Below are 27,561 nucleotides of genomic sequence, written 5' to 3'. Positions count from 1 at the left end.
TTATCTATCTCAGCAGTTGAGCTAGCCCGTGCGCTCCCTCTTACATCTCACGTCTTGCTAATCTTGAATAATAACTTTCTACACGAATCCTAAACCATCCTAAAATCCTATTTAACTAATTGAATTCAATAATATAACTATTGTCATTAATTAATCCACTTTCTATCAGGCGACTTTGTAATATATGTTGGATTGTCGTCACGTTGCAAATAGCTTTAGCCAACCCCCCCCCCCCCCCCCATTTGAATTTTTTGAGCCCCCCCCCCAAGAATTTCAATGACGCAGTCTGCGTCACAGCCCCCCCTTGTGGGCACCCCTGGTCTATGTTAAAATACTAGATGGTAGGTTTGCCTTGCAGAGCTAACATAGACTGTCTTTGGGAGACAACCTCATCATTGAATGGTTGAAAAAACTGGTCATGATTCAGATATGTAGTAAATGTTATTATGTGAGAAAGATTTTATTGTTTAATGTAAACAAATGTATACATCCCTTGATGGGAAAACCCCAGCACATTCCTCCTTCCGTTTATAATGACAAGAATTTAACCAAAATCTATGCAAGTTAGTTTTTGAGCATAATAATTACTATTGATTTGCTATGTAAGTATAAAATACATTATTTTTAATAAATATACTCTAACCCCAAGTAAATGAAAATCTACAATGTATAATTATAATATTATAGTTGATAAAGAAATAAAAAGGCAGCAGCCAAGCAACTCTGGCTGTAAAACAAGTTAATTCCTTTAACTAGATCTTCTCCCCTTGATTGTTATCGTCACTGTATCATTAATTATACATAGCTTGAGACAACGAAACACACAATCTACTCGTTATTTGCCATTAATTTTGAAACACACTCTCTATAGCAGTAATGTGTAAATACATAATTCTGAACCAGAAAAATATTCACACAGTAGAGGTTCGAAATAAAATAACCACAAAGTTTTTTTTTTACTAAAAATGTATTAGTTTTGGCACAAAAACAACATAATTGAGGTAGGCCGCATTAACCTAGCTGTTACTGAATAAAATATAGTTTTCTCCTCTACATTTGAGCAGTTGTAGGAACTTTGACTTTATATTTACAATTCACAATATTGACAAGTTAATCAACACAACACGGAGCTATGTAAAAGCGAGATGACTAGAGAGTTTTGGTGATGGTGGGAGATTTGACGGGAAGTAACAGTTGAGGGTCCCTCTCGTCTTCCTCCATCCAAGGTATCGACGTTATGTGGTGGTCCTGAGACACAAACAATAAAAAATAGTTATAGCATTGCATTAACCATACTCTTTCCGTTATGAAATAGTAACAGTTGATTAATGTGCGATAAATCACAATATCGTAAAAATATCAATTTAAATTTACCAAAAATTGTTTAAATGAATGTTAGAAGATGACTATGATGCATTTTGAACTGGTGAATACTGGCATATATTACAAATGCATTGCAGCAATTCATCTTCAGAGCAAGCTACTGTTTCAGTTAAATTGTAGTGATTCTCAAAGATGGATTATTACAGTTCATTCAAACCGTTACCGTCGTTAGCCACTTTTTTCACCTGTTCAACAACACAGCTAACTTCCGAAGAGCACGATTAAACATAAGCGGTGATCTTCAATCGTAGGCTTAAGGAGCCGGTGTCATCACTAAAATCAGTCTCAGCTTTGCCAATGAGGATAACACATAATGTAATGGGCGTCTCGTTTTATATATGGTGTAAATACTGATTTGACGCAGCCCTCACCAGAAGATTGAGAATTGAGTGATCAACGTTGATGTTTAATTTGCGTATGTTACAAGTATGGATAGGATAGTTATCAATTACATACTACTACATGAAAAATACATTATGGAATGGAATACCAAATGTACTAATAGTCCAGTCAAGTTAAACACCCGTGCGTGCAAAAGGTCATGTAGTTCTAGTTTTTTAGTATGTTGTTAGGACCTATACCACAAATAAGAAACCAAGTTTGCAGCCTCGAAAGACCTGTGCTACCAGCATAGTAGCCAAAAAACCGTAAAAATCAGACACTTTTTTCACTTTTTGCTGAATATCTTCTCAAGTATGCCTCTAACAGAAAATAATGCCTTATCCTGTCAAAACAGTATAAAATTTTATAAGGTTTGAGACTATAACGACTCCAATACGTCCATTATCAATGAATCTACAACACTTTAAAAACGATAGAAATCTTCAAAAAAATTAAAAAGTTTAGTCATGGTCTATTATTTTGTGTCATATTGTTAAAAGTACTCATAGAAAAAAAATCTATATGAAATTAAATGAAAGATAATTTAATTAGCTTTCATTTGTACCACAGCAAGCACTTATAGACATAATGGTTCATTCAAAAACAGCAGATAACATAGAACATGAAAAACGGATGTTAGAACTAGTACAAAATTATTTATCAATATCACAGTTTATTCTTCTGTTGCATGTAACCCAATCAGCTGTTAGTTGGTGACATTAATATAAACCAGCTGATCAGCTGTTACTATTTATTATTTCAATTGTTAAAGTTTATTTAGTTTTAGTGATGGTGTTATTTTTATCTTGCTAGAAGCAGAGCTTGGTTTAAAAAAATGATTTGATGTGATATGTCTATTCCTACAAGCGTTTGTTTTGTGTGCCTTAGGGCTCTAGATAAAGACCCTGTCATAATTGTTAAACAACGTGGTATTCGAGCACTTATAGACGCGAGTGCAAAACGTGGCCTCACGCACGGAAAATTTAACTTTTCTTCGTCTGCTTCATGAAGTCACCATTCATGATGCATGTAGAAAAAGATATACTGTTGTGAGCAATGTGGAAGCTACAGGACGTAGAGGAGGGGATTCTATTCCACAAACAGCAGTATCTACTAGAGCATCAAGTTGTATCCGTTCGACCTTACACAGTATTTATTTATTGTGCGGTGAAGACATCACTGAAGACTTTATCAAGCTTCAACAGAAACTACCACTTTCACGAAGAAATCTGGTCCATAGAGTTGAGCAATTGGGTGCAAGGAAAACAGTGCTTGATGCAGCACAACGCCGAGGGATGAGTGGGGTAAGGAAATTGAACTACGCCTCTCTGTTAATGAGGATGACTTAGTAGCTGCTAAAGCGAGATATCATAGTATGTGCTATAAAAATCTATTCTCCTTGCCAGGAACAAGTGGGCAGAAGAGAGGGTATCGACCGGCCAATAATGTAGAAGAAGTGATGGAATGTATCTATAAACACATATTCGAAAACAGCGAAGAATGCCAGTTCTCATTAGATGGCCTTTTGAAACTGATAATAGGTAATTACATCCCTGATGTAAGAACAGTGAAATCTCGTCTCAAGAAACGTTTCGGTGATGACATCGTGATATCAGAGGCCGGATCCAACAGGGGTGCAGTAGTTTGTTTTAAAGATAGTGGACACAAAATTGTGTATGATCATTGGTATGAGGCAAGACATAGTAATGTTCAGCAAGAGCGGTTAAGAGTGGTGAAGGCAGCGGCCGAATTAATATTAGAAGATATTCGGTCTCAAGTATATGACACAAGTGAATATCCTCCACCTGATGGGTTTTTTTAAACAACATCAACCTTGCCCGTCTACCACCGTCAGAGGATGCTGCAGGATACCACGCTCTCAAGTGCTACCACCAAGTTCAAAAATGGTTGGGTGTTGACAAAAATCCTACTGATTGGGGATGGAAGCTCGAATATCAAGGACTTACCCCCATTACGTCTACCATGGATCCTGCTCCCGAAATACTCCTGCGCAAAATATCATGCAAGTGCAAAAAGGGTTGCAGTGGAAGATGCAGCTGCCGTAAAGCAGGGCTGAAATGTTCCGTCCTTTGCCAAGCTTGTGGTGGAAAATCCTGCTCAAATACTCCCAGACTGGAACTCGATGCTTCAGATGATGAGGATAAGGATCTTAGAATTGAGTGTACATCGGATGACCCGGCCAACATCGGCAACGAAGCATTTGAACATTTTCCCGAACCAAGGCCGGTGAAAGTCCGAAAATTTTAAATACTTTCTAATATACTTGGGTTTTTGTCAGTCTCATGTAATATAATTATTCTTTTTATTTAATAAATTATCACTACCTCCAGATCCGTTAAATAGTTTACTTTCATTTCTGCTAAATCCCCTTCTTACATTCTATGTTATCTGCCGTTTTTGAAAGAACCATTGGGTCTAGATGTGTCCACTGGGGCCAGCTGATCAGCTGGTTTATATTAATGTCACCAACTAACAGCTGATTGGGTTACATGCAACAGGAAAATAAACTGTGATATTGATAAATAATTTTCACACTGGTTCTAACATCCGTTTTTCATGTTCTATGTTATCTGCTGTTTTTGAATGAACTATTGGGTCTATAAGTGCTTGCTGGGGTTCAAATGAAAGCTAATTAAATTATCTTTCATTTAATTCCATATAGATTTTTTTTTGATGAGTCATAACAATATGACACAAAATAATAGACCATGACTAAGCTTATTAATTTTTTTGAAGATTTCTATCGTTTTTAAAGTGTTGTAGATTCATTGATAATGGACGTATTGGAGTCGTTATAGTCTCAAACTTTAGCAAATTTTATACTGTTTTGACAGGATAAGGCATTATTTTCTGTTAGAGGCATACTTTAGAAGATATTTAGCAAAAAGTGAAAAAAGTGTCTGATTTTTACGTATTTTTGGCTACTACGCCGGTAGCACAGGTCTTTCGAAGCTGCAAACTTGGTTTCTTATTTGTAGTATAGGTCCTAACAACATACTAAAAAATTAGAACTACATGACCTTTTGCAAGCAAGACCCTTTTTTATGTTTAATTTGACTGGACTATAAAGGAGTCAAAGATATAAAGTTAAAAAAAAAAATAAAAAAAAAATTAAATTTTGTCATGATATTGATACTTTTAAGGTCACATAGCTCCTATTATTGGTCAAGCTGAATGCTTCCCCTGAACATTTTTAGTCTTGTAAATGTATATAGATAACTATATAGTTAATTCATTGCATTTTACCTTCAACTCGCTGCTGTGGTGATATCCGCCGCGGCTGACTGTCAGTTGAAGTTTGTCACCAGCTGAGGCGATTAGTGGGACTGTGAGGCAGCAATCCAGATCTTCTGTCTTGGTCTCGTTCACCTGTCAATTATCGACAAACCTATTAGAGTTAAGAATTAGAAAAAACAGTCAGTAAACAATTATAGTAATCAACAATAGTAAACAACTATAGTACATAATCAACAATTGTAAACAGCTAAATAAGATCAAATACATGCAATACTTAGTTGCTGAAAAATTGACTTGAATTGGAAGCAAACTATATAAAAGCTAGTATGACAGGGAACTTGCTTATATTCGTAGAATAGCTAATCTTAGCCTCCATTAAATGGTACACTACTTGCTCCTGCAACTAGTGTCATTGGAAGTGTATTGAGTTAAATGAGAACTTTAAAACTAGATAGCGCGCCGCAGTGGTGCCGTTTGGAAATGCCTTCGCAATACAAAACCCCTCATCAGTGAAGAAGTTTAATCCTTGCAGTGATGCAGGATCTACGAGTTATAGCTCCTGGCTAAGAAGGAAAGATCATCAAACTATGTAATTGACATTAAGATATCTTTGTAGTACTCGACATTTCCATTACAAAAGTTAAGATCCGTAAGTAATTCTTTAAGATAGGTAGTATGAACTAAATATTAATTATTGCAACTTTCATTGTCAGTTATTCTATCATCACTGTATTAACTGTACGTGCCATTGTGTCTAAACAAAAGACAAGAACTTTAGGATCGTGGACAAACAAGTTAGTAAAAGATTCGAGTTAACTACCACCCTTATTTTAACGTTCTGTGTATTATGCTAATAGCATTAGAATAAAACTTTTTGTATTGAAAATTGAAACAAACGAAACCCTTGTTACTTTACCACCCAGCAAGCATTGTACCTGTAGTATCCTGTCGTAAGGCTGAAGGACCTTGCAGGAGTCAGCTGGACCTCCTCGTCTGATCCTGTTAATGTACACTCCTCTCTCGTACAAGCCATCCGACACACTGAACCCAAAGTCCTCATACACAGGATCTTTGTACAGTGTTACCTGTGATGATTTAGACACATAATTATTTAGACTATTTAATTTTTTTAATCACTGAATTGAGGTTTTTGTTTTCTGAATTAGTATGAAAGCGCTAGAAAAACATCAAAAACTGACACACAGACAAGAATAAAATCAATGCTAAGTTGTTTGCTTTAACCAATGGAAAAATCTGTTTAGGTTGGATAAAAATTGTGACTATATAGGTATGTTCATTTCCAATAACAGTCTTGAAAGAAATTAAACAGAGGGAATCTTATAAAATAAGCCTAATAAAAATTCTAAAGCTGTGGATGTAAAAGTAATGTCATATTAAGATGTTCTTTTTTCAGTTAAAAATCGTAGCATAGAGCTTTAGTGTAAAAAATGTTCTATTAAATATACTAAGATTAACAACATACCTGAAATATGTGTCCATCTTTTTTCACATTTTCCTCTGACGTTTCTCTGTTTGGTCCTGTGACTCTTTTAAAGAAAGTGTCAAACGTCACTTCAGGATGGTTAACCTCCAAATCTTCAGAGAGAGGAAAGTTGGCTGCTTCGTCTTCGAGAAGATGAAAACCTCTTCGGCATCTTCTTGGTGACGACATGACGTTGGCTTGTATCTCATGGTATCGCATCATACTGTACAACAGGACTAGGAGTCTCAGTTAAAATGTATACTATTTTTTAGAATTAAAATACACAAGGTAGACCTATTTAAAAAAAAATTATATTACATATTCATAAGGAAAACAACTTTCTTTAATGTATCTTTGATTAACAGGGCCGAACTTACCTAGGGGCGGACGGGGCGAGCGCCCGGGGCCCCCGGGCCTAGGGGGGCCCCGAAGGGGCCCCTTGCACAGTAGTTTTTATTAATATCTTCGAAAATTAATCAGACACTTACCGAATGATCTTCTTTTTTAACAGCTTTATTGTCGTTATCTTATATTTAAGGTTATTGTTAGATGAACTTTAAGGTATTACTAGGACCAAAATTCTTGACTCTAAGGGACTTTTCCTCAGGGTTGCACTGGGCCCCGCGCTTAGACCTAGTTTACACGAGCATAGCTGCTAGGCTGTGACGGACCAGTTTGAGTTTCAATGAAGCCGTTCACACAAACCTACGGCCGTGGTGATCAAGTTGAAGGGGGCCCCTTCGCTTGGGGCAAAAAATACAATAAATAATATGAAAACTCTTGTCCTAACGTAGAACGTAACTTGTACAATTGTGTTGGGGTTAAATGGAGATTCAATTGAGATTTAATACTTTTGAAAAATAAAAACATTGTTTGAAAAATCTGTTTTATTAGATGTTATTCTTTTACCTCTAAGTATATGCCATTCACGATTTTAAGGGGCAGAAGTATTATATTACCCATTCAATTAAAAGGTTTTATAAAATAGTAATTAAGTTATACGTCGAAATTCGGATCTTCAATTTAGTCGATCAAAATCAAAATCAAAGAGTCAAAATCATACAGCGCCAGTAGGATAAAAAATCTATATAGACATTTTATGACAACTAGGGTCGTCTGATGTTAACAAAAATTACATTATTTGGGAGCGGGCGAGCGTTGTCGACTGTAATCGTAAAAAAGCGCTCAACAAGCAGCTGCAACAATTAATGATAATGAGCTGATAAGGGATCCTGTCTAGTCTTGTATGTCTCACGCACGCGCATACACATACATACAATGCCTTATCGCCAATCCAAAACAATTTAAATCACTCCCAGTGTGTTTTTGGTTGACATTATCATACATTTGTGTTGTATTTTATTATTAATTCTGCAAACACTACAAAGAACAAATTAATGTTGTATTGAATGTTATGTTTGTGTTGTATTAATTTATATTGAATACATTTAAACATCTTTCAGTTCACTCATATAAATGGTTAGCTTGTGATTGGTTATTAGACTTGTATTGTAACATTTTACTCGTCAAGAAAAAAACTCAAACTCGTAAAAGTTCTTAATGGTACTTTTCATGCTAGGACTTTTAACATATTATACAAACGAGAATTCCATGCCAAAACCACTATGAAAATAAACATAAGTCATAGTTTATGATTTTATAGTTTTAGTGCAGCCAAGAAATGTAGGAAAAGCAGGAGGTTTTAATTGCCATGCCAACGTGACCAACGTATCAGAGTAGGAAGTGACATTTATTTATAGGGAAAATAACTATGTTCTAAACTTTATAATGATTAATCTATAAAAAAGTAAACTTTAAAATTGTTTTGACTTGTATCTTATAAACTTAGTACAGTGAAGGTTTGTTAGTAAAATTATAGTAAGTTATAAAATATATTAAAGCTTTAAAAGTTTATGCATTATCTCTGACTTACATCACGTGTTTAAATATAACTTATTCCATTAATTAATGTTAGTTATTTTTCATTTGAGTTTTCATTCAAGCACCAAATAGAATGTGTATTACAGTAAATAAATTAAATTAAACCTTTTACAAGTACGTGTTATTTTATTTTTATTTTATCTATAGTTTTCATTATTTGTTGCAAAGGATATTACATTTTAATGTATTGCAAAAAATGTGTAAGGTACCTGCTAGGTATATTACAATTTTATAAATACAATAATTACAACAAGAACAAATCATAAAATAACACCGTACATTGTAGCTATTTTCAGACTTAAAATATTACATACAATTAGTTTATGCAAAATACAGCATTCCAACAGGTTTACATATTAATTCACCTTGAAATTAGCTATTTGAAATTAGTGTGCATGTAAATGCGTTACATTGTGTACCGTATATGTTCTCGTATAATCATACTGGGGGCCCCATCGGCAAATTCGCCCGGGGCCTCTGAAGTCCTAAGTCCGGCCCTGTTGATTAACAAAAAGGTTTTGGGATATGTGGTAGGACTACTCAAAGAAAGAGGTGGAACATGACCTAAGGTCAAAACAATGTTTAATAATAGGCTGGACCAACAGAATGCTATTTAACCTATCATCAAGCTATTTTACAATACAGAATTTTTTTAGAGGTTTGTGGCTTTGTTTAACCTTGCATTTTCATTCATCTTGCAAATGCAAACATAACAAATATCAAACGGAGAACTAGTACATTATAAGATTGTCTGCACTGATAAGTTTTGGTGGCACTGAGATGCAAAACCTAAGATATCGCTGTCTTGGTGTCACAGTCTGTCGCAATGGCAACCACCAAACACCATTGGTTATGAGAGGCAAGCTTATCCACATGTGGTGGAGGTTTCACTTCTATTATCTTTTTAGCTATTTTATGAAGTAACTTAATAGTCAAAGCTAATAGCTACTACTATCATGAAAAATAAACCGGCATAAGAATAACACTCACCCAATACTAGAGCTGCGCCGATGGTTGGGAAGAGTGTTGTTGCGATGTTGGTAGTTGACCTGCAGAGGGCAAGGGGGAGAGGGAGGGGCAAATTTTTGATGGACCATCAGCTGACCTGTGTAGTCGTTCAGGACTGACTCTGACAGTCTGAATGATGAGCATGTGTCTGCATCTGTGAATATGAAGTAAGAATAATTAAATGTTTTAAATAATGAGGTGACGTGAATCCATGAATTAAATTATGTATTTTACTCGTTTTAATGTTTCACCAAAAATAGTTGTTGCTCTTAATTTTCTGTACTCATCTTTCAGTACAGACCATAAGAGTGTCTCTGTAATGATGCAGGGACACAGTTTAACCAAAATATGGGTGAGGTATGATAGTAGAATGGTGTGAGATGCCTTGTTAAACTTTTTACTGCTGACTAACAGCTGTTTCTTCAGGCAGGATAATGCTTTAAGGCCCAAGTTGCATATCATTACTTTTGAAACACCATCACCCACCTAAGTGAAGTTTTAAGCCTGATGAATGCAAGATGAGTGTAGACTGGAGTAAATGTCTTACCAGATTGCACAGTGTTAAGGCTGTTGGTGCTGTGAAGACCCTTGTTATTGGAAGTCCAGGCTGCATTACATGTCAGGATTGGACTGTCACAAGACTGGAGCGGTTGTTTCCTCCGAACAGTAGCGCTTTCTAAAACCATCGAGTAGTATTTTTAGCGAAAAAAGCTTAAACAGGGTGGGAAAATGCGTATTTTGCCATCATGTGTGCAATAGGTAAAGAAGGGTGATTTAAACACTATTTACAATGGTAAAACTACAATGCCAAGATAGAGATAAATTAATGACTATAATATTATTTTGTCAATGATTAAATGTTCTATCAAGTCTACAATAGTTTTTTTTAACAAGAAAATTTTAAATGGGGTCCTTATGTAAATATAGTTGAATCTTCGTCTTTGGCTGTAAATACATCCAAAACCTCGGCACTGGCTGAAGAAAAATACAGATTTTTCTTTTGCCAATTCCTCGACACAGTCAACTTCTGACGACCAAGATCGGAAGACTACTTTGACCAAGGAAGCCTTTATAGTTTATGTTCTTTGTAAATACATTAAATGGAATTTATGCAATGAGTCAAATGTAACAGAATCAAAATTAATTAATTTGTGTCTATTAATATTGCATAATAATGCTAAAATAGTTAAAGCTATCAACTTAATCCAAATCACTTATTATGTGTGTGCATCTACTATTCAAATTCAAACTAAAGATATATGGCACATTACTATAACACAGACAAAAAAATTGAAAGTATGCTAGTATAAAGTTATGATTTAACAAAACGTTGTGCCAACCACTGATTTACAAACCCGATTGATTACACTCTTTATACTTAAACCAAGTGGTTGTTGAAATCTTAGAACTCTGATTGGTTATGTTGATTGTGACTCATCAGTAGTAATTTTACCTGACTTGTAGTAGTGAGGCACAGAAGGTGGACTTTGCTCATGCAGACTGTCCCAAGACTCCACAGCGGAATCTACCGAAGGAATCTCCGGACTGGAGTAACCCATCAGGTCCTCCCTCGCCACATTGGCTGCAAAAGTAAACAACAATGATGTGTAAAATAGTAACTTTTTATGGTTGAAAAATGATGCTGTCCTTGATCTTTGGACTTCTAATCAATAATGGTCCTGGCTCAAGTAAAAGCTGATCTTGAATCAGTAACAAAGCTGCATGTCACTCCTTATCACACTCATCAATATCATGCCAGCTTAACATTACCTGGTTACTGAATCTGAGGGCTTGAAAATAAATTAGTTCATTTTGCAAGATGATTATGACCACGTTTTCACGATATTTAACCAAATTATCATCAGCACAACTGTCACAATTATTTTGATATCAAAATGGCCCTTGTCGTTTTAAAGTATTTGTACTTTCAAAGAGATTATTGTGACTTTGACACATCATAATTTGGCATCAAATTTGGATATTTCCAAGTTGAACTTAATGGTACAGAATTATGTTTATCACTGGCAGTCTATACAATGTTACCTATATGTTTTTAGTAGAGAATGTGTTGAAGTTGACTGGGCAGATGAGACTTAATATACGTATATATTTAAAAAAATGATCTATTTACCATTAATAGTGGGAGTTTTCCTACCAACGCAGAGTATGACCCGATCGTTGGAGTTCTGCAGTAGGTATATAGCAGTGGACAACGGCTCTTGCCCAAGACTTCTGCTGTCTATGGCCAATAACTCATCTCCTATCTGGAAGGAATATTCAGATATCAAGTAAAAGCTTTGAATTTGATGATTTTTAAAAATATTTCAAATAAATGTGTTAAACAAATAAAGGAGCTATATGCTAATCTGTCACCTGCTAACTAGTGAGAGAATCAAGAGTATTCCGTTTCTAAAGATTCTTTGATTCTCTGGAGTTTAAGAACATTTGATCAGCAGCACCAAAGTATTCCACACACCTGTAAGGCTTGCGACTGCTCGGCTAATCCCCCCGGGGTAAGAGCTGAGATGATGATAGGTTCACCGGGATCTTCCGAGCCTGCAATGGTGATACCAAGAGGCCCTCCATTGCGGCAAAACTCTACCGTGTGAATGGAACTGTAACTCTCCTGGGAGTAGTCTACAAAACATACATGAAAATTAGAAACAAGTTCCTACAAGCAAAACTTTTAGAGGAAGTGAATTTAAACACGTTTTTATCTACAACAAATAGTGATTGGAAAAAGCAGATTAAACTAGAAAATTATCATACGAACAAATCATCTGTTTGGCATGAAATGTTTCTAACAAACAAAATCAAAAAATTCAAAAACCGTCTCACAGTAAAAAGAGGGTGTTTTTACAAAAATATAACAATACTTGTTTTTGTAATGCAATGACTCATCAGCATACTGGCTTTGGTAAATGCATCTTATTATAATGATTTGAAAAATGTATTAAACAAACCTGTTTTAATACTTTGATGATTTCAAGCTCTTAAATTTTGCTATTCAATGTATGTTTTGTATTAAATGAAAATTTGCAAATCTTTCTTTGTACACTCCCTTTTTTACGTATTCTATGTGGCTGCTCTGTAATCTGTAGCAAACATTTGAGCTAGACAAATAAACATTTCATTCAAAGCCAACCTACACTCATCCTTTATTGGATTTTTTTTTAAAACAGGTCTTTATCTTTACATCTATTTCATGAAATCTATATTTTAAAAATGTAGTCTCTGCAAACTAAGTCTGATAATTTACGTGATTTAGTAAATTCACACAATTATTAACTGAGTCTTGTCTATGGTCAAAGTGGTATTAGTTCTCCCCTTTTTAATCTATTGTCCGGACCACGTAAGTTTGCAGTTGAGGGAGGAGCCTATTTAACATATGGATTTGAATGAACCAATGAGAACCGTGCGGTGTTGCCAAATCTCATAATACCAGCTGATTTCAAAATATTGCTTAGTATATTTTAATTTGTGTTGTCAACGGGCGATGTGGCAACGTCGCACTAGCCTTGTCTTGTGATTGGCTGCCACCAACTGGAACCTTACGTGGTCCCGACTATAAACGTTCGATCACAAGTGAAGGTAACTTATCATGAGTTCTGATCCAAGATGCAATTATTGTCATTGGGCTACCAATTCATGATGCTATGTAACAAAAGGTCGATGTTAGATGGTAACAAATGTGTATAAACACACAAAATAGACCTAAGAGTTGTACCATCAGTTCCCTTGTTGACCACCAGAGTGACGATGTCCTGAGTGGAGTGTAGTATTGCCACCGCCTGGTCAGGGTTGAGATCTGCGAGGCTGTGGTTGTTGACGGAGAGGATCCTGTCTCCGGGACTCAGCGTTCCGCAGCGATGAGCCACCGAGCCTGGCCGGATGTTAGAGATTGTCATTGAGCCTCGGTAGAGGTTGCATCCTGCAGAAAGTAATGATGTAGCTCTTGAAACTTTCAGTTGTAATTTCGGAAATTCTTTTCTCAGCAATAACTCTTAGAAGTAAATTCTTTTTATTTTTTTCCCTATGATGTTGACTCAACCTAAAAGAAGGAATGATCTGACGAGTAAGGATAGACGATATCAAAGAAAGCTGTTTGTCTTCCAAACAGGACAACCGTTATGAAATAACACCTACTGATATGTTGTATATGATAACAACAAAAGGGATTCAAATAATGATGAATAAATTAAAAAGTTAAATCTTGGTGTTTGTACAGTAATTCATAATACTGTACCAATAAATTACATCTTCATATGCCTTAAATGACTATCAATTTGTACATTTTACAGAAATGGTATCAGAAACTGACACACTTTCCTCATAATTGTATCAACTAAAAATTAACAAATTTTTGTCTATCTGCTCTTATGGAAGGAGTGAAGGACATATAAGTAAGGATCAAAAACCAAAAGTGTTACTTTTTACTTATAGTAATGTAAGTAAAAAAGCCCTTATACAGGCCACCTGTACCACCTGGTACCACCATGGGTACCACCTGTACCACTTAATATATGTTCTTCTTCACAAAACAGCTGCCAAAACAAAATCAAATTCAATTTTTTATAAGTTTGCAATAGATTTTTTCCATACAGTATTAAATTCCTCTTACCTGATATGGTGATTCCAAGACCAGCGACTTTGTTATTCGCCAGTTTGACTGTGAAGATTCCTGAAGTAGGCATGACGGTTTGTGCGATGGCGAATTCCGTGGTAAGTGTTACGGACGGCATCTGCATGACGGACTCGAGAGTCTGAGGTGTGGTGAGTGGAGGGGGTGAGTTGCCGTTGATAGCAACAACACGGTCCCCTACCTGTAGACTGCCACATCTGCAACACAACTTTAAGTATTACTTTGAAATAATAGCTATGACATCGTGGTCTAAGAAGTAAAACCATGACATATTGCAGATAAGTAGGACTGCCTGAAGAGTAATCATCTGAAGATGGCTATTTTATAATGAGGCCAAACATCACCTAAAGCTACTGGCGATGTGAGATGGGTTTTCCCTAAAGACGACAATATAAAAACTGAAAGTAAGGTCGGCCGTAAGAGAGCAGAGAACTAGACACGACTTGTTGCATCACATACCAAGGGTTGTTTTTTATGCTGATAAAAGGGGTTTTATTTACTTTGGGCCGGCTCAGTACACTAAAATCAGTGCACTTCCTTGCACAATAAAATCACTGTCTTACAAAAATGTTAAGAATAACCTGAAGAATTTGTAATTATAGTCTTATTTGGTTTCGTAGTGTTAAGAATTTTGGTTTAGTTTAAGTCCTGACTTGAGTCAATTTGTAAAACAGTTTTGTAACTGAAATTCTCTCATGAATAAAGACCTTATTTATTTATTTTACTTAGTTAATATTTTGTGGTTAAGTTTGACTATGGAAGCCTTTCCATTCATACATTGTAAATAAGTTTGTTGCAGGAATGTTATGTTGTTCAGAATTTGTGTAATTGATTATAAACTAATTAATTCACATTTAGTTTTAACTTTTACAAACCATGAATTAACTTACAGAAAAAAATTAAGTGGAAAGTCAACTTCGAATTCAAGATTAAGATTATGTTTTTAAGTACTTTCCTTCATACCTTTGCTCGTTTACAAAAGCGTTTCTTCTACTGGAAATCCATCAAGAGCTAATTAGATAAAGTTAACTACTTCTCTTTTTTTTAAAAGTACCTATGAATATAATACCGGTAGGGTCATTCATCAGTAATTGCCATCAAGCTTAACTCATTAGCTACCAACTATACACAGCCCTCAGATACAGAGGGGTGGGTTAATGAGAACATGTTAAATAGATAATGAGTACAAAATATTGTAAAACGTATTTCGCCACTTGTTTTGTGATGATAATAAGAGAGTACCTGCAGAGTTAATTTTACCTGAAGCAATTAAAATTAGGTTAATTTTGTGTAAACATCTTGATATAATTTAAAACAAACTCATTCCCTTGTAGTTCAAAGTCGCAGAACTGTAAGTTATGTTTTAAAACCTTTCTTGCATGATTTGTCTTTAAATTTCATTCCCAATTCATAAACAAAATGTGAGTTTAACATTTTTTTATCAAAACTAGTAAGAAATACATTACTAATACTAACCTTTCCGCTGGACTTCTTGGCTCAATCGCAATAATGTTGGTCCCCAACTTGGGGTCAGGTCCAAGAGTAATACCAAACCTATTTTGAGCATCACAGTTTAACGATATTGATAAGTTCTTCCGTTGGTAAACCCCTCCACTAGTCGCCTCAACCTCTGAAAGTAATTAAAAATGTTTAAACTTTCTGCTTTTAAAATGAACTTCAACCACTTATAAATGAAATTGAAATAGATCTAACTTAGGTGCCAGTTTATTTTGGAGTCACCGTATGTAATTTTAAGTGATATTTTAGTAATAATCATCTTATTGCTAAATATTTATCAAAACAACAATGTAAGTTAAGTAACTAACCTGTTTCATTAAGTGAAGAATTGGAAAATTGCAATTTTTTCATGATTGGTGAGGGGGTCTTACTTAATAAAGCTATATTTTCAACATTATGGATATCTCTTGAATGTTTTGAGCTCTGACTTGGACTCGGACAGCTGTACAAAGGTTGGGGATAACCTGAAAAAAAAACATAAACATTTACATTTTTGATCTTAAGCCTCCAAATACACGAGTCCTTAATAATTTCCTGCACAAGAGGACACACTGGATGGTGTAGTAGAATCTAGCACATTTGGCTTCTTAGAAAGACACGTTTAGGATATACCATTTACAAAATGTAGGCGGTTTTCCCCTCCACTTGATCCTACCTTTAAAATAATAACCCTACAACTGAGGTTTGCCAAAGTCTCAGTCGGCGCTGATTCATATATTAGGCAAAAAAGTGGAGGGGAACTTCCACTCAAACAGCCTAAATTTTATGAACAGACTATAGAATAATGATGAACTAATCAAAACGTATCTGATACCTCTATGTATGTCCAAAAGATTATCCAACTCAAGCAGAACCATTTTCAAAGGAAAATAGACTTGATTGGGTTAGATTTTGACGTAGACGCGCCTCAGTGCAATATGAGGCAACGATGAGTTAACAATGAGTGTTAACTGTTAACTAAGAGGGATGTTAGGTTTGATCCTAACCATGGGAAGCTGGTAGCCTATGGCTAAAACCATTTATTAAATGTATATAAAGGTCAACTGGGTCCAGAGTTTCAAGTAATCAGAGAACCAGCAATTTTATTGCCAGGTAAACTTATTAAACAAGAGATTACCCAATCCTACAAACTATATACTTAACTTAAAAGGTAAAATTTCACCTCTGTACGACGAGGATGAGGAAGGCAGTATTTGTAGAACACAAGAACTGCCAGTCCACAACAGCTGATTAACGTCTTCAGCTGTCATCTTAGTGTCTTCTACACAAATGTCATTGACTGCCAGAATCTGATCTCCTGGTAGCAATGCACCACAACTGGAAAAGTCACAACAATTATCAAGGAATTTGTGTGGGTACAGTAAATTAGACTATGGAACTTGAATCTAGAATCATCTAACTATTCCAAACAAAAAAACATTACTCTCTGATCAATAAGTCCTCGTCCTTAAAGCCGGGTGTTCCTAGACGCGGAAGAGGAGCGCGGAGAGCGGAGGGAGGAGAACGGAAAAGCGATTAACATGGCATTCCCCTCCGCTTCTAGGAAAACCCAGCTTTAGAGATTTCTCCTCAAAAGACATCTCCCTCCTTTAGGAAAAAACCATTTTGGAATAATGACACTAACAATGTTATTAATTTACAGGATGATATGGTGAAAAGTGATATAACATTGGCAAAAAAACAGACATTTATCAAAATTTGTTTTACTGAATTATAAACCATAAAAAAAATCAATTTTTAAACGGCATACTCTTTGTTCTTTGGTAATGTAACCAAAAAGAAAAATTTACCCCCAACCTCACACCATGTCAAACATTCAATGAACATCAAGATAATGATTCAGATTTTACAATATTCAATCACTACTTATAGTATCCAAAATCAGCACATGTAATCATCAAGCAGTTATCTTCTCTTTACCTCCCTTCTACTTAAGCTTTCTACCAACCGTTCAGCTATACTGCCAGCCTTGACGTGGCCTATGACAACCGCATTGTTGTCCGGAGTGTTGACTAGTTCGATCCCCAAGTTGTGGCAGTGTGGTCCTTCTATCTCCACCAGTAGCGGACCCTGTGCTGCCCGGACGTGACTCATTACATTCACATCGTACTCCACACACAGCAAGCTGATGGGACTGGAAACACATAATATTTTTGAGTTTTGGTTTTACTCTTTACTATTTCAGGTAGTGTACCCAAGTAATTGGTTACTTGTAAAGATAATATAACAATCCAAAACAAATTTTGTAAATTTTAACAATAATACTGTGTTTTAAAGTTAGTTGCGTCAAACTCAATGATAATAAATGACTTATATTCTAAGATACTGAAATTTAATATGATGTCTATTGTGATACGGTACCTGTACGATCTTGGAGAATATAAAATATAAATTATTGTTTTAAGTCTTGTTTCATTAATAGCTTTTCACAAATAATTGCATGTATTTTCAATTATGGCACATATTGTACACCAACGTAGCTGTGATTGACTTTAGAGCCTGAAGTCCTGGATGCATTCCCCACCAATGGATTTGATCTATGTGATAATGCCACAACCCTCTAGGACTAGCCTGAAGTAATGCTTAAAACAGTTCCAAACTATAGTTCGACCGCTTAAAAAGCGACCTCCTCTAGAATTGGTTAGCATTAGCGCGCAGGTGCCTTTCTAAACGGCCGAACTATAGAACCTAAACTAATATAGAACCGGGAATCTATCTTTGTTTTATAGAATTTTAAATCTGATCAAATATGTTCACAAATAGTCTGAGTATCAAACGATTGTGTTTACCTTGTAGTTGCTCTGAGACGGTTTTGCGCCTCTGACAATGACACGGAGCTTAGCGTATGACCATCCACAGAGATCAGTCTGTCTCCTACTTTAATAGAGCCTTCACTGCAATAGACATTTTCAAATTATAGCTCAATAATAAAACTGAAATGTGATAATTTTGGGTATATTTTGAAATAGAAGTTTCATAACGAGTATTAGGCACATTTGGGTAAAAAAATGTATATACAGTAGACTCCCTCTTTTCCGGACACCTTTTAACCGGACATCGGTTTAACCGGACATATTTTATCAGCACATTGGTTTAATCGGACTAGATCGGCAGGAAGTGGCCGGTACTGAAATGACTGTTCTCGTGGGAAAGATTTGAGAACAGTAATCACATGTCTAAGTACAATGTTCTCCTAAATTTAAGTCAAATATCACTGTAAACGGTCCATTTTAATGAGTTTTTGGGGACGTCGGCTTAACCGGAAAACCCGTTATCCGGACTGGCCTCGGTCCCTAGGAGTTCGGATAAGAGGGGGTCTACTGTATGTAGTTTTACGAAGACAGATTCAAAATGTGTTGATCTGCAAAATTACAAATATAAATTTCCACAGCAAATACGTTCAAAAATGAAATTTAAAAATGTATTAAACTAACTTAGTTAAACTTTATTACTTCTTCCTTGATCTCTATGAAAATCATGTTCTTTTGGCAATATATAGTATCTTTCAAATCAATAATTGTTTAATACAAACCACCTTAACATAGTTTTGTTACAAAACTACAAAAACCATTTCACTTATACCACAGTCATAATTATTCTTATTTGAGTTACAAATATACCTTAGGATCAAGCTATGCTTGAGTTTCACTGCATTGAGAAACTTTATAATTTATTACCAATTAATGTGGGTTTTACTGGTGTAGTCCATGACACCAACAATCTTAGATTAATGTTAGGAAAACTCCAGTAAAAAATTCTATATATAAAGATCTTCACTTTGGTTCTCACCTAAAAATATGAGGAAATAGCACAAATGGAACCCCTGCAGTGAAAAATAAAAAAAACCAAACATCCAAACACAACTAGACAGTTTTTTTTGTCAGAGTAATAATAAAAATATAAATATAATCACTGTTACAAATTGCTCCAAATATGGTCAAATTTTGAGTAACAGTACATTCTACATTCTTTTAGATTACTCTATTTCACTAATGTCGTTTTCAAAATTAACTTGTCAAGCTCATAGATGAGATATCTACTGTACTTCCATTGTCAATTAAATATTAAATGTGTCCATCAGTTTATGAACCCCATTTTCACGGTCACCTGTCTGCGGGTCCCCCGGGTTTGACCTGTGTGATAGTTAAAGGTCGGGAGAGTGCCGGGTCAGGATGAGCTCCTCCCCGGAGTGTGATTCCGAGACTCCCGTTGCTGTCTCGCTCTATCGACACGTTCATCACCCTCCTCACCACCTGCACGTTGCTCATCTGTTCCTCCTCTGGAACATTTATAAAAATTGTTAGAATAAATAGTAAATGTTGTCTTAAAGAGCGGGAAAGACCGTTAAGGACTTGTGATTTCAGTAATGGCCTGATGTGTAATAACTTTCAAGTTGTCAGGACAGATATTCGTCCTCATGTACTGTGATTGTTGTGCAAGTCCTTACTAAAAACCAGCATCAAACAAACATACATTACCACAAAATGTCTGGGTTTTCTCTCATAGTTTAATCATGTATCTAAATAATAACTACATGAACCAACTTGAACCAAAATAATTTTTTTGTATATGAATCTAATACAAAATTAAAATAGTTACAGAAACTGAAATGTGTCATTGTATTATTTGCTTGTAAGTTTTAAATTGTTTCACCTTGAATTGTAACGGGAGAAAATCAACTGACGGGTCTGTAATAGCTATTTACATTACAAGTGTAGTAAGAGCGTTTTTACATCACGCAAACTAAAAACTCGCTTACGCTCGTTGCACAACATTCACCTAAGTGATGTAAACACGCTCTTGCGTAACGTACAAGATTTTACCTGACCCGACAATATACATGGGGCTACGTACAATATTTTTCATTATCCATTTCACTCATCTTCTAAGAGTAACGTTCTTTTACAAACAAAAGCTAGGTTAGGAAAATACTTTAAAGCATAACAATAACAATCAAGCGCACAGCTGATTTCTGGCGTTGAACGTCGTTGGCTCCATAGAGGTATATTTTTTAAGTTAAGCATTCAATGTTATTTAGATGGGTTTCATTACCTCACCGAGTTTTTTTTCTACTTTACATCACTCGAGAAGTAAGAAAGTTGTATACATCGAGATTGGGATAGGGAAGTTTAACATTGCGGGTTAGGTAAATAGTATTACTACATAAATAACTCCTAGATGCTCAAGCTAATTAATCATCTTCCCAGCCTTTATTTATTAATACAACAGATGAGGTGTGTGACTACCAAAAACCTCAAACACAACTTTTACCCCAATAACAACTCATACCTATAAACAAGATCTAGCGCTCCTTTTATCTGATATTTGTACTCTTGTACGTCAACATCTTACAACCAAGGAAATTAGATAGCCACAAAGTTAAGGTTTGTTGCATTATAGCTTATATAACTTTAGCTTACCACTATGGATTAAGAGGTAAACGCTAGACTTCCAGATTGTTACTCATTTAAGCCCCTTTCGTTGTGAACATTCTCAAAAAGATAACAATCGTATGGTTATATTTTCACTCCAATAAGTCTAACCTCACCAAGAGTTTTAACATAGCTTTGAAAAATCATACTATATACTTCATTCACAAAATTTAGACGGTTTGAGGGGAGTAGATTTTATCCCCTCCACCTCTAACTTTGAAATAACAGTTGACGGCTGATAGCTGATACATCGATTGATCTAAAAAATGTTGTGGGGGAACACAGGAAACCTTCCCCTTAAACCATATAAATTTTTAAACTGAGCGTACCAAAAATAACTATTTCTTGACAAAAAAATTAATACATGTTTGCCTAAGAAATATTGTTGATGTGCAAACTTTAAAATTGTTTCTGCATACATACCATAAGACTGTGTGTCCCACTCGACACTGTGATTTGTATTGTTGTGAAGTTCAATGTTTTCTTGCCTGTTGTGGCTAATTTCCACTCTGGCGGGCATTTTTGGCTTTTCTTCTGACCTTTTGTCTCCAATGCCAGGACAAAGGGCTCGATCAATACTCCCTTAAAAGAAAACACTCATTTAAACTAATGAAATTTATAAAACATTAGATCTAAGAACATTCTTATTTTTTTTTTGTCAATTTGAAAATGTCTTTAAGGAGGTCGTCCCGCCTACTATCCCATGTTAATTTCTTCAACTTAAGGTACATTTTTCTAAAAAAGTATTAGAGTTGGGGATCTAACTTTGATATTGCTGAAAAGAGTGTATGTTAATGAGTAACAGCTGATAACTTTTTAAAATACCAATCGGGTAATTTTTTTTAAATTCTTTTAAGAAAAGCTGTTTTTATTGATTTTGATAATTATTTAAGAAGTTTAATAAATATTTTTAAAACTGTAGACCATATATATAAGAATATTATTAATGGAAAAAGTGCAGAAAGAAAGACCTGATTAAAAATGATAAAAAATTTAAGAACATAATCTTTTATAGTTTGGGATATAAAAAAATTTAAAATAAATAAATATTTAAATTTAAAAAAAACAGCTGATTAAAAAAAATAATTACCCGATTGGTATTTTAAAAAGTTACCAGCTGTAATTACTCGTCAAACACTCTTTTCAGTAATATCAAAGTTAGGTCCCTAACTCTAATACATTTTTAGAAAAATGTACCCTAATTTGAAGAAATTAACATGGGATGGACGACCCCCCCTTAAATGAGCTTTTTTCAAACATGTGTTTTTCCAAGGTAGTGGCTTTTTACCACTTTTTACCAATCAATTTTTAGCTACAAAAACCCCTATTCAAAACATCCAACAAGATCTTTCACCTGGATGTTGAATGAAATTATGGAAACAAACAAACATTTAATTTGCTAATTGACAGACACACATTGTTCTTAGGTTGACAATTTTTGGTTGGCAAATAAATATTTTTCCAAGACACCACAATTAATTAGACCATTTATGTTTTGGGTAGATAGTTATTAGCACAAATGACAATCAATAATATATTCTACAAGGGTTAAAATTTAATTTAAACCAGGCAAAATAAACCATTTAAGTTCGTGAAGAGAGTTAATAAATTCCCAATGTAAAGAATACTCTGAACTATAAGTTAAAAGTGCCATTGATTGTTTAATGCCAGTGATCAGTGAGGACCAATTAATGGGCCAATTGTGACCTCTGTAGCCATGTGTCCCTTCTTTACTCCCGACATTGTTGCAAGTGGTTGTAGTGGGGAGGAGCAAGGAATTAACATAACATTCTAACTGTAAAATACTGTGACTAGTGACTGTGAATACAGGAAAAGAGTTGAATTTTTATCTATGCTCTATATTTCATTGAGTGTTTAAATTAGAAACTTAAGTGTCACCAACAGACACTTAAACAGACAGACAGACAGAAATCTAAATGAAACTAGTTTTGGCTTTCTCGGTGTCCTTTGAAACATAGAAATAACCAAAAGCTTTATAAATCTATGCAATTTACAAGCAAAACTTGACCCCATTCTCAATTGTCGAAAAGCTTTAACTGTAAAATGTATTTTGTTAAAATGCACTTCACTCATTTAAAATGCTTAGGAAAAACAAATCTTAGAACTATACTAGCCTAATTATACAAAATGATGGTTTAACGAACGATTTATATTAATGACAATTATTGTGTTATACAAACAGCCATAGATTGCTAACATGTGTTTTATTTATGATCAGCTGAACACAGTGTCTGTCTGGTTTGGCATCTGGCATTCTTTCTCCCGATCCTGTAGGTCCATTGATGGCAAGATTGGCTTAGCAATAATTAATTCCTTCTACATTATTCGATTTGTTTTAAAATATCTTCCAATTAATTTCCAGTTACCTAAATTTTTAACTCTAACCTAAACGTTTTGTAAAATAACTTCTTAATTTGTATATTGCAAACTTAGTAAATATTTACAACTCTTTAATGTGTTTCTCAGTTTACGTCAATGATTTCGGAAAGCAGTTTCTATATTCAACGCGTTTCTGCTGCCAGTCTGCGACGGAAGCCCAGCTGATACTTATGATCGAAGCAGGACGGAATTAGGCTCAGTGACTTGGCTAGGCTCCACCAAACGTCACTTACCCAGCTGATTGTTTCCAAACACTGCTCAGCGCTCAGCCTACCTTGTTGCCAAACTTCCAACTTCCTCTGCTGCGAGATTTGAATCTACGGTATATAAATTGACTACTTTTACACATTGGCGGTTGTTCAAATTCGTCAGCGCTGTGTCCGCTTTACGCACAATTACTGAATTTGTTCCGCCGTCAGCCAAGAATACACCTAGACTAACGTCAGAACACAGGTTACAAACTGGAACGGCTTCGAATGTTTTACAAGTGTGGTGCGTACGTAGAATACTTAGTTGCTCCTGGTTTTGAGAGTGGAATCAGTAACGTGAAGTTTGGTATTCAGGTTGGAGGTTGGACGCTTTTGGTTTAAGGCTGAAGAGAAAACAAAGCTGGAAATCCAAAGGTTTAATGTTTAGTATGTCACATCAAACTAGAAGAAGTGACTTTGGGAAATGTTCGTAGGGGTTTTGTTAAGTGTGTTGTTTTTATGTTTGTTCGTGTAGGCGAGTGTATGCAATCGTAATCTATTAATTGTTACCTCTTATACCTTAACAGTCGTGTATAACAAGTACTAGTATTTTCCGTTGAAGTAGGTTTCTCCTTTGAATCGTAAGGTTGCCTGTTTGGTCTAAAGAAAATTCGTAATAGGATCCTGACCAAGGGTAATAGGCTACTAAAATAGTATTTGGGAGTGTTTCGACAGATTTTCAGTTAACAATATTCTCGTTAATTATTTGTTAGTGTATTTGTTGTTATAGCTCATTGACGAATGCGCGGCGCATGACCGTCACTAACGACAGAAATAATGCTCATGCTAATTTAAGTTGTGTATTAAAACTGTGATAAACAAAGTCCGTAGCGATTCCATGAAAACAATTCTTAGTTTTTTATGCTATTGAAAAACTAAATACGAGAGATAAGATAACCGAGCTAGATTAACCAAAAGTTGACCTAAACATAGAAATCGGATATGGAATGGAATCCCGAATCACAATAGCCACCACAGTCATTAGTACATAAACATTACAGAGCATGTTTTAAGGGATTTCCACTGGGCGACAGTGGCGCAGGACTTACTGGTGGGGGGTATTCCAACCCCCTCAAAGTAAATAGAGGAGTCCAGGGGTTCTCCCTTGCAATATTTTTGCATAAATCAAAGTGAAAATCACACATTTATACGTATCTTTAAATGAATTTCCCGATTATATTTTATTATAGATAGTCCATATCATTTCACGTAATTACATATTCTAGAACGTTTTAACAGGCAACTCCCCCTTCGACTCCCTTCTCAACCTCTTGGGTTGAGACTTTAACTTGTTTAGTTAAAGGAAGCCGAGAACACTTAAAATGTATATATATTTTAACTACGATACATTTAAAATGTGGATCATTGAAAAAATATGCTGACATGTTATTTTATGCCCTGATATACGGTGATTCAAACTATATTTGTTCACCAACAACACAGACGTACAACCTATAACAAACCCTCTTTGTCCCTGAACCGTAACTGAAGGCGTGGAGAGTTGAAACGCAGTGATCGGAACAGACCGGAACAATCGCTTAGCTGTTAGTGTTGACAGGCTCTTGTTAGTAGTTGTGATTGCATTTACCACTACAGTCTGCGCATGCGAATCGCCAGTTTGCTAGTCAATAGCATGGTTATGTGGAGAGGAAGTTGCTCGGGTCGTTGCAATCGTACAACCATCCTTGTGACGTCGTCCTGTAATTTGTCATGTAGAGCAGAGATCGTAGACGTCGTCGTGGCTGAGGTTATTGCTGATTGATGGTCTTGGACTAAATTAGTTATTTTCGGTTTTTGGGTGGATGTTGAATTTTCATGCCTAACTTGTTCCTAACGAGTTTGTCTCCCTTCGTCACTTTTAGGGTGGATGAAAAGTTTGGTAATAGTGAATTAGAGTACTTTACACAGGTTAGGATTGAAATTCCATCTATCTCCAATGACTTTTCAGTTTTGACATAATCGTAATGGTGGTTTGAAACCTAACTTTGCCCAACTAGAAAACAATAGAAGTTATATGAGAACTTTCTAAAAGCCACGAGGCAATTTAATTAATTAGTGAGTATCAGTCCAATTGTTCGTATTCCCAAGCAGAGCAAACGTCGACTTATGAAAAATAAAATAGTCATTCTAAAACCCACCTTCCATAATGTGAGGGTGCGTAGTCAGAAACTTCATAAACATTTTGATGACCCACAAGTATTTTCATGAGGCAAGAGCTTTAGGATACCAAGCATGCTTTATATAAAAACAAATACTTTCTGGCAAAGAACCGAGTTAAAAATTCTCCACAGGTTTGTCAATTTTAGAGTAGTTTCTGGCACTTCTACTAAAGAATCATCTGAATCCGAACTTAGTGGGAAATACATCGAGATTACGGGCAGCAGCGATAAAAATTATTACATCATACCTTTAATAGCACAAGGATCCAGGATAATTAAAACTTAACAGTAAAGAAACATATTTGCTCAAACCCCATTAAAAAGGGGATCCTTGATCCTTGCACTTGGCATTTGGCATAAAAATCGGACAGTCCGTTGTAGCAAATATAGGTACATAAAGGACCAAGTTTAAAACATGTAGTACATGTTTATGGTTACCTATATATTATGACTTTAGAAGAAGAATTAAAAAAAGTTTCAATCGCAAAACCAATTTGATCATTTCGTTTTTAAATACCTCTCGTAAATTAAATTGCTTCACAACACGTGTATTTTTCATTGTTTGAAAAAAAAATCGTTCTATGTGTTAGTATCTAAAGATGCAAGTGATATACTGCATACTGCATTATTTCCTAATTAATTGTTGCCAGGCCCATATTTTAATCAAAAGAACGCATGCGTGAAGTGTTCTCATGCAGCCTAGGCGTGCCTGCGTACTAACGGAAGGGCGTCGGTTAAGTCTGGCATGATGTACTTACATTTGTGAGACCGGCGGTTGGTGGTGACTATCGGAGGCTTCTTGGCGGAGGCAGGAGAGCCGGGGGTGGCGGGGGCAGTGGAGGCGGTTAAGTCCAAGTGGGGAGGACCAGCAGATCCTCCCTCTACCTTACGTCCCCGCAGGTTGGATAACTTCAGCGACGCGAACATTCCAGAGTCATTGCAAGTGTGGTAATTTCACAGAAATAAATAGTTCACCCTTACACCATAGATTTTAATAATGTCAGTTCATATACCTATTACACTCTCCACTTTTTCGCACTTCACTGATACAATTATTCCAATTGATTGTGTGATAGTCGAGTCCTATCTTTTTTAACTTGAATTCACGCTGTAGCTGATTCACATTAAGAAACACTTTCTGATGATAGGTATTCTTCCTGGGTTTTATTTCAGTTTCTTCGTTTTATTCACTAAAGCTTCAGTTTCTGGCGGTATCCAATGTGCTTCTTCAGTTTGGGCACTGGAGGTAAGATCTGTGTTGGACTTTCACTGGTTCATCGTGGAAGTTGTGATTATCTGAAACAAACAATTAATTGAAAGTTAGTGAAAATGCCATAAAACATACAAAGTGTTTTGAACAGTAGGCATTATATTCCCACGTTAAAGGTGTGGCTGACGAAACAGAATCACCTACTTCAACTGAGCCATCTACGTTCTGTTAAGTACCAATAAACAGTTGACAATTTGACCTTGCCAAGCTGAAAGGACTTTTCGTAAACTAACACATCTTGTCTTAAAAAACTAAGGCCATTTCCAAGAAATTCTTTTTGGGAGGGAGTCAGCAGGGTCGTGAATTCACCGCATCTATGAGTAGAGCGTTATGTTATAGTACATTAATGCATTACACAATGGTGTAAAATATAGAACTTCGAATACGTCGTTTATCTTATAATTTAACTTGTATTTTTTCAACCTAGAATTAATTTGG

At 35.5% G+C, this 27,561-nt stretch overlaps 1 protein-coding gene across 1 annotated transcript; it reads right to left on the bottom strand.

Moving 5' to 3' along the window:
* Window positions 1-981: 981 nt before the first annotated feature.
* Window positions 982-27,039, bottom strand: LOC128995980 (glutamate receptor-interacting protein 1-like). The gene is made up of 19 exons (XM_054421081.1): window positions 26,612-27,039; window positions 21,470-21,628; window positions 19,722-19,893; window positions 18,404-18,508; window positions 17,563-17,748; window positions 16,777-16,931; window positions 15,923-16,078; window positions 15,573-15,726; window positions 14,076-14,293; window positions 13,182-13,385; window positions 11,931-12,091; window positions 11,586-11,718; window positions 10,908-11,036; window positions 10,002-10,130; window positions 9,437-9,608; window positions 6,506-6,728; window positions 5,958-6,107; window positions 5,032-5,154; window positions 982-1,248 (listed from the first exon to the last, which is right to left on the bottom strand). Exons 1-19 carry the CDS (start codon window positions 26,778-26,780, stop codon window positions 1,150-1,152), a joined length of 2,997 nt encoding a protein of 998 aa, XP_054277056.1. The 5' UTR covers window positions 26,781-27,039; the 3' UTR covers window positions 982-1,149.
* Between the last annotated feature and the right edge of the window lie 522 nt (window positions 27,040-27,561).

The sequence above is a fragment of the Macrosteles quadrilineatus genome, unplaced genomic scaffold, assembly GCF_028750875.1.
Source record: "Macrosteles quadrilineatus isolate MER2022 unplaced genomic scaffold, UCM_ALF_1.0 Scaffold_5__1_contigs__length_97177068, whole genome shotgun sequence".
Lineage (NCBI taxonomy): Eukaryota > Metazoa > Arthropoda > Insecta > Hemiptera > Cicadellidae > Macrosteles > Macrosteles quadrilineatus.
Note: the sequence above shows the minus strand (reverse complement) of the source record. Positions and strands in the feature narration are given on the sequence as shown.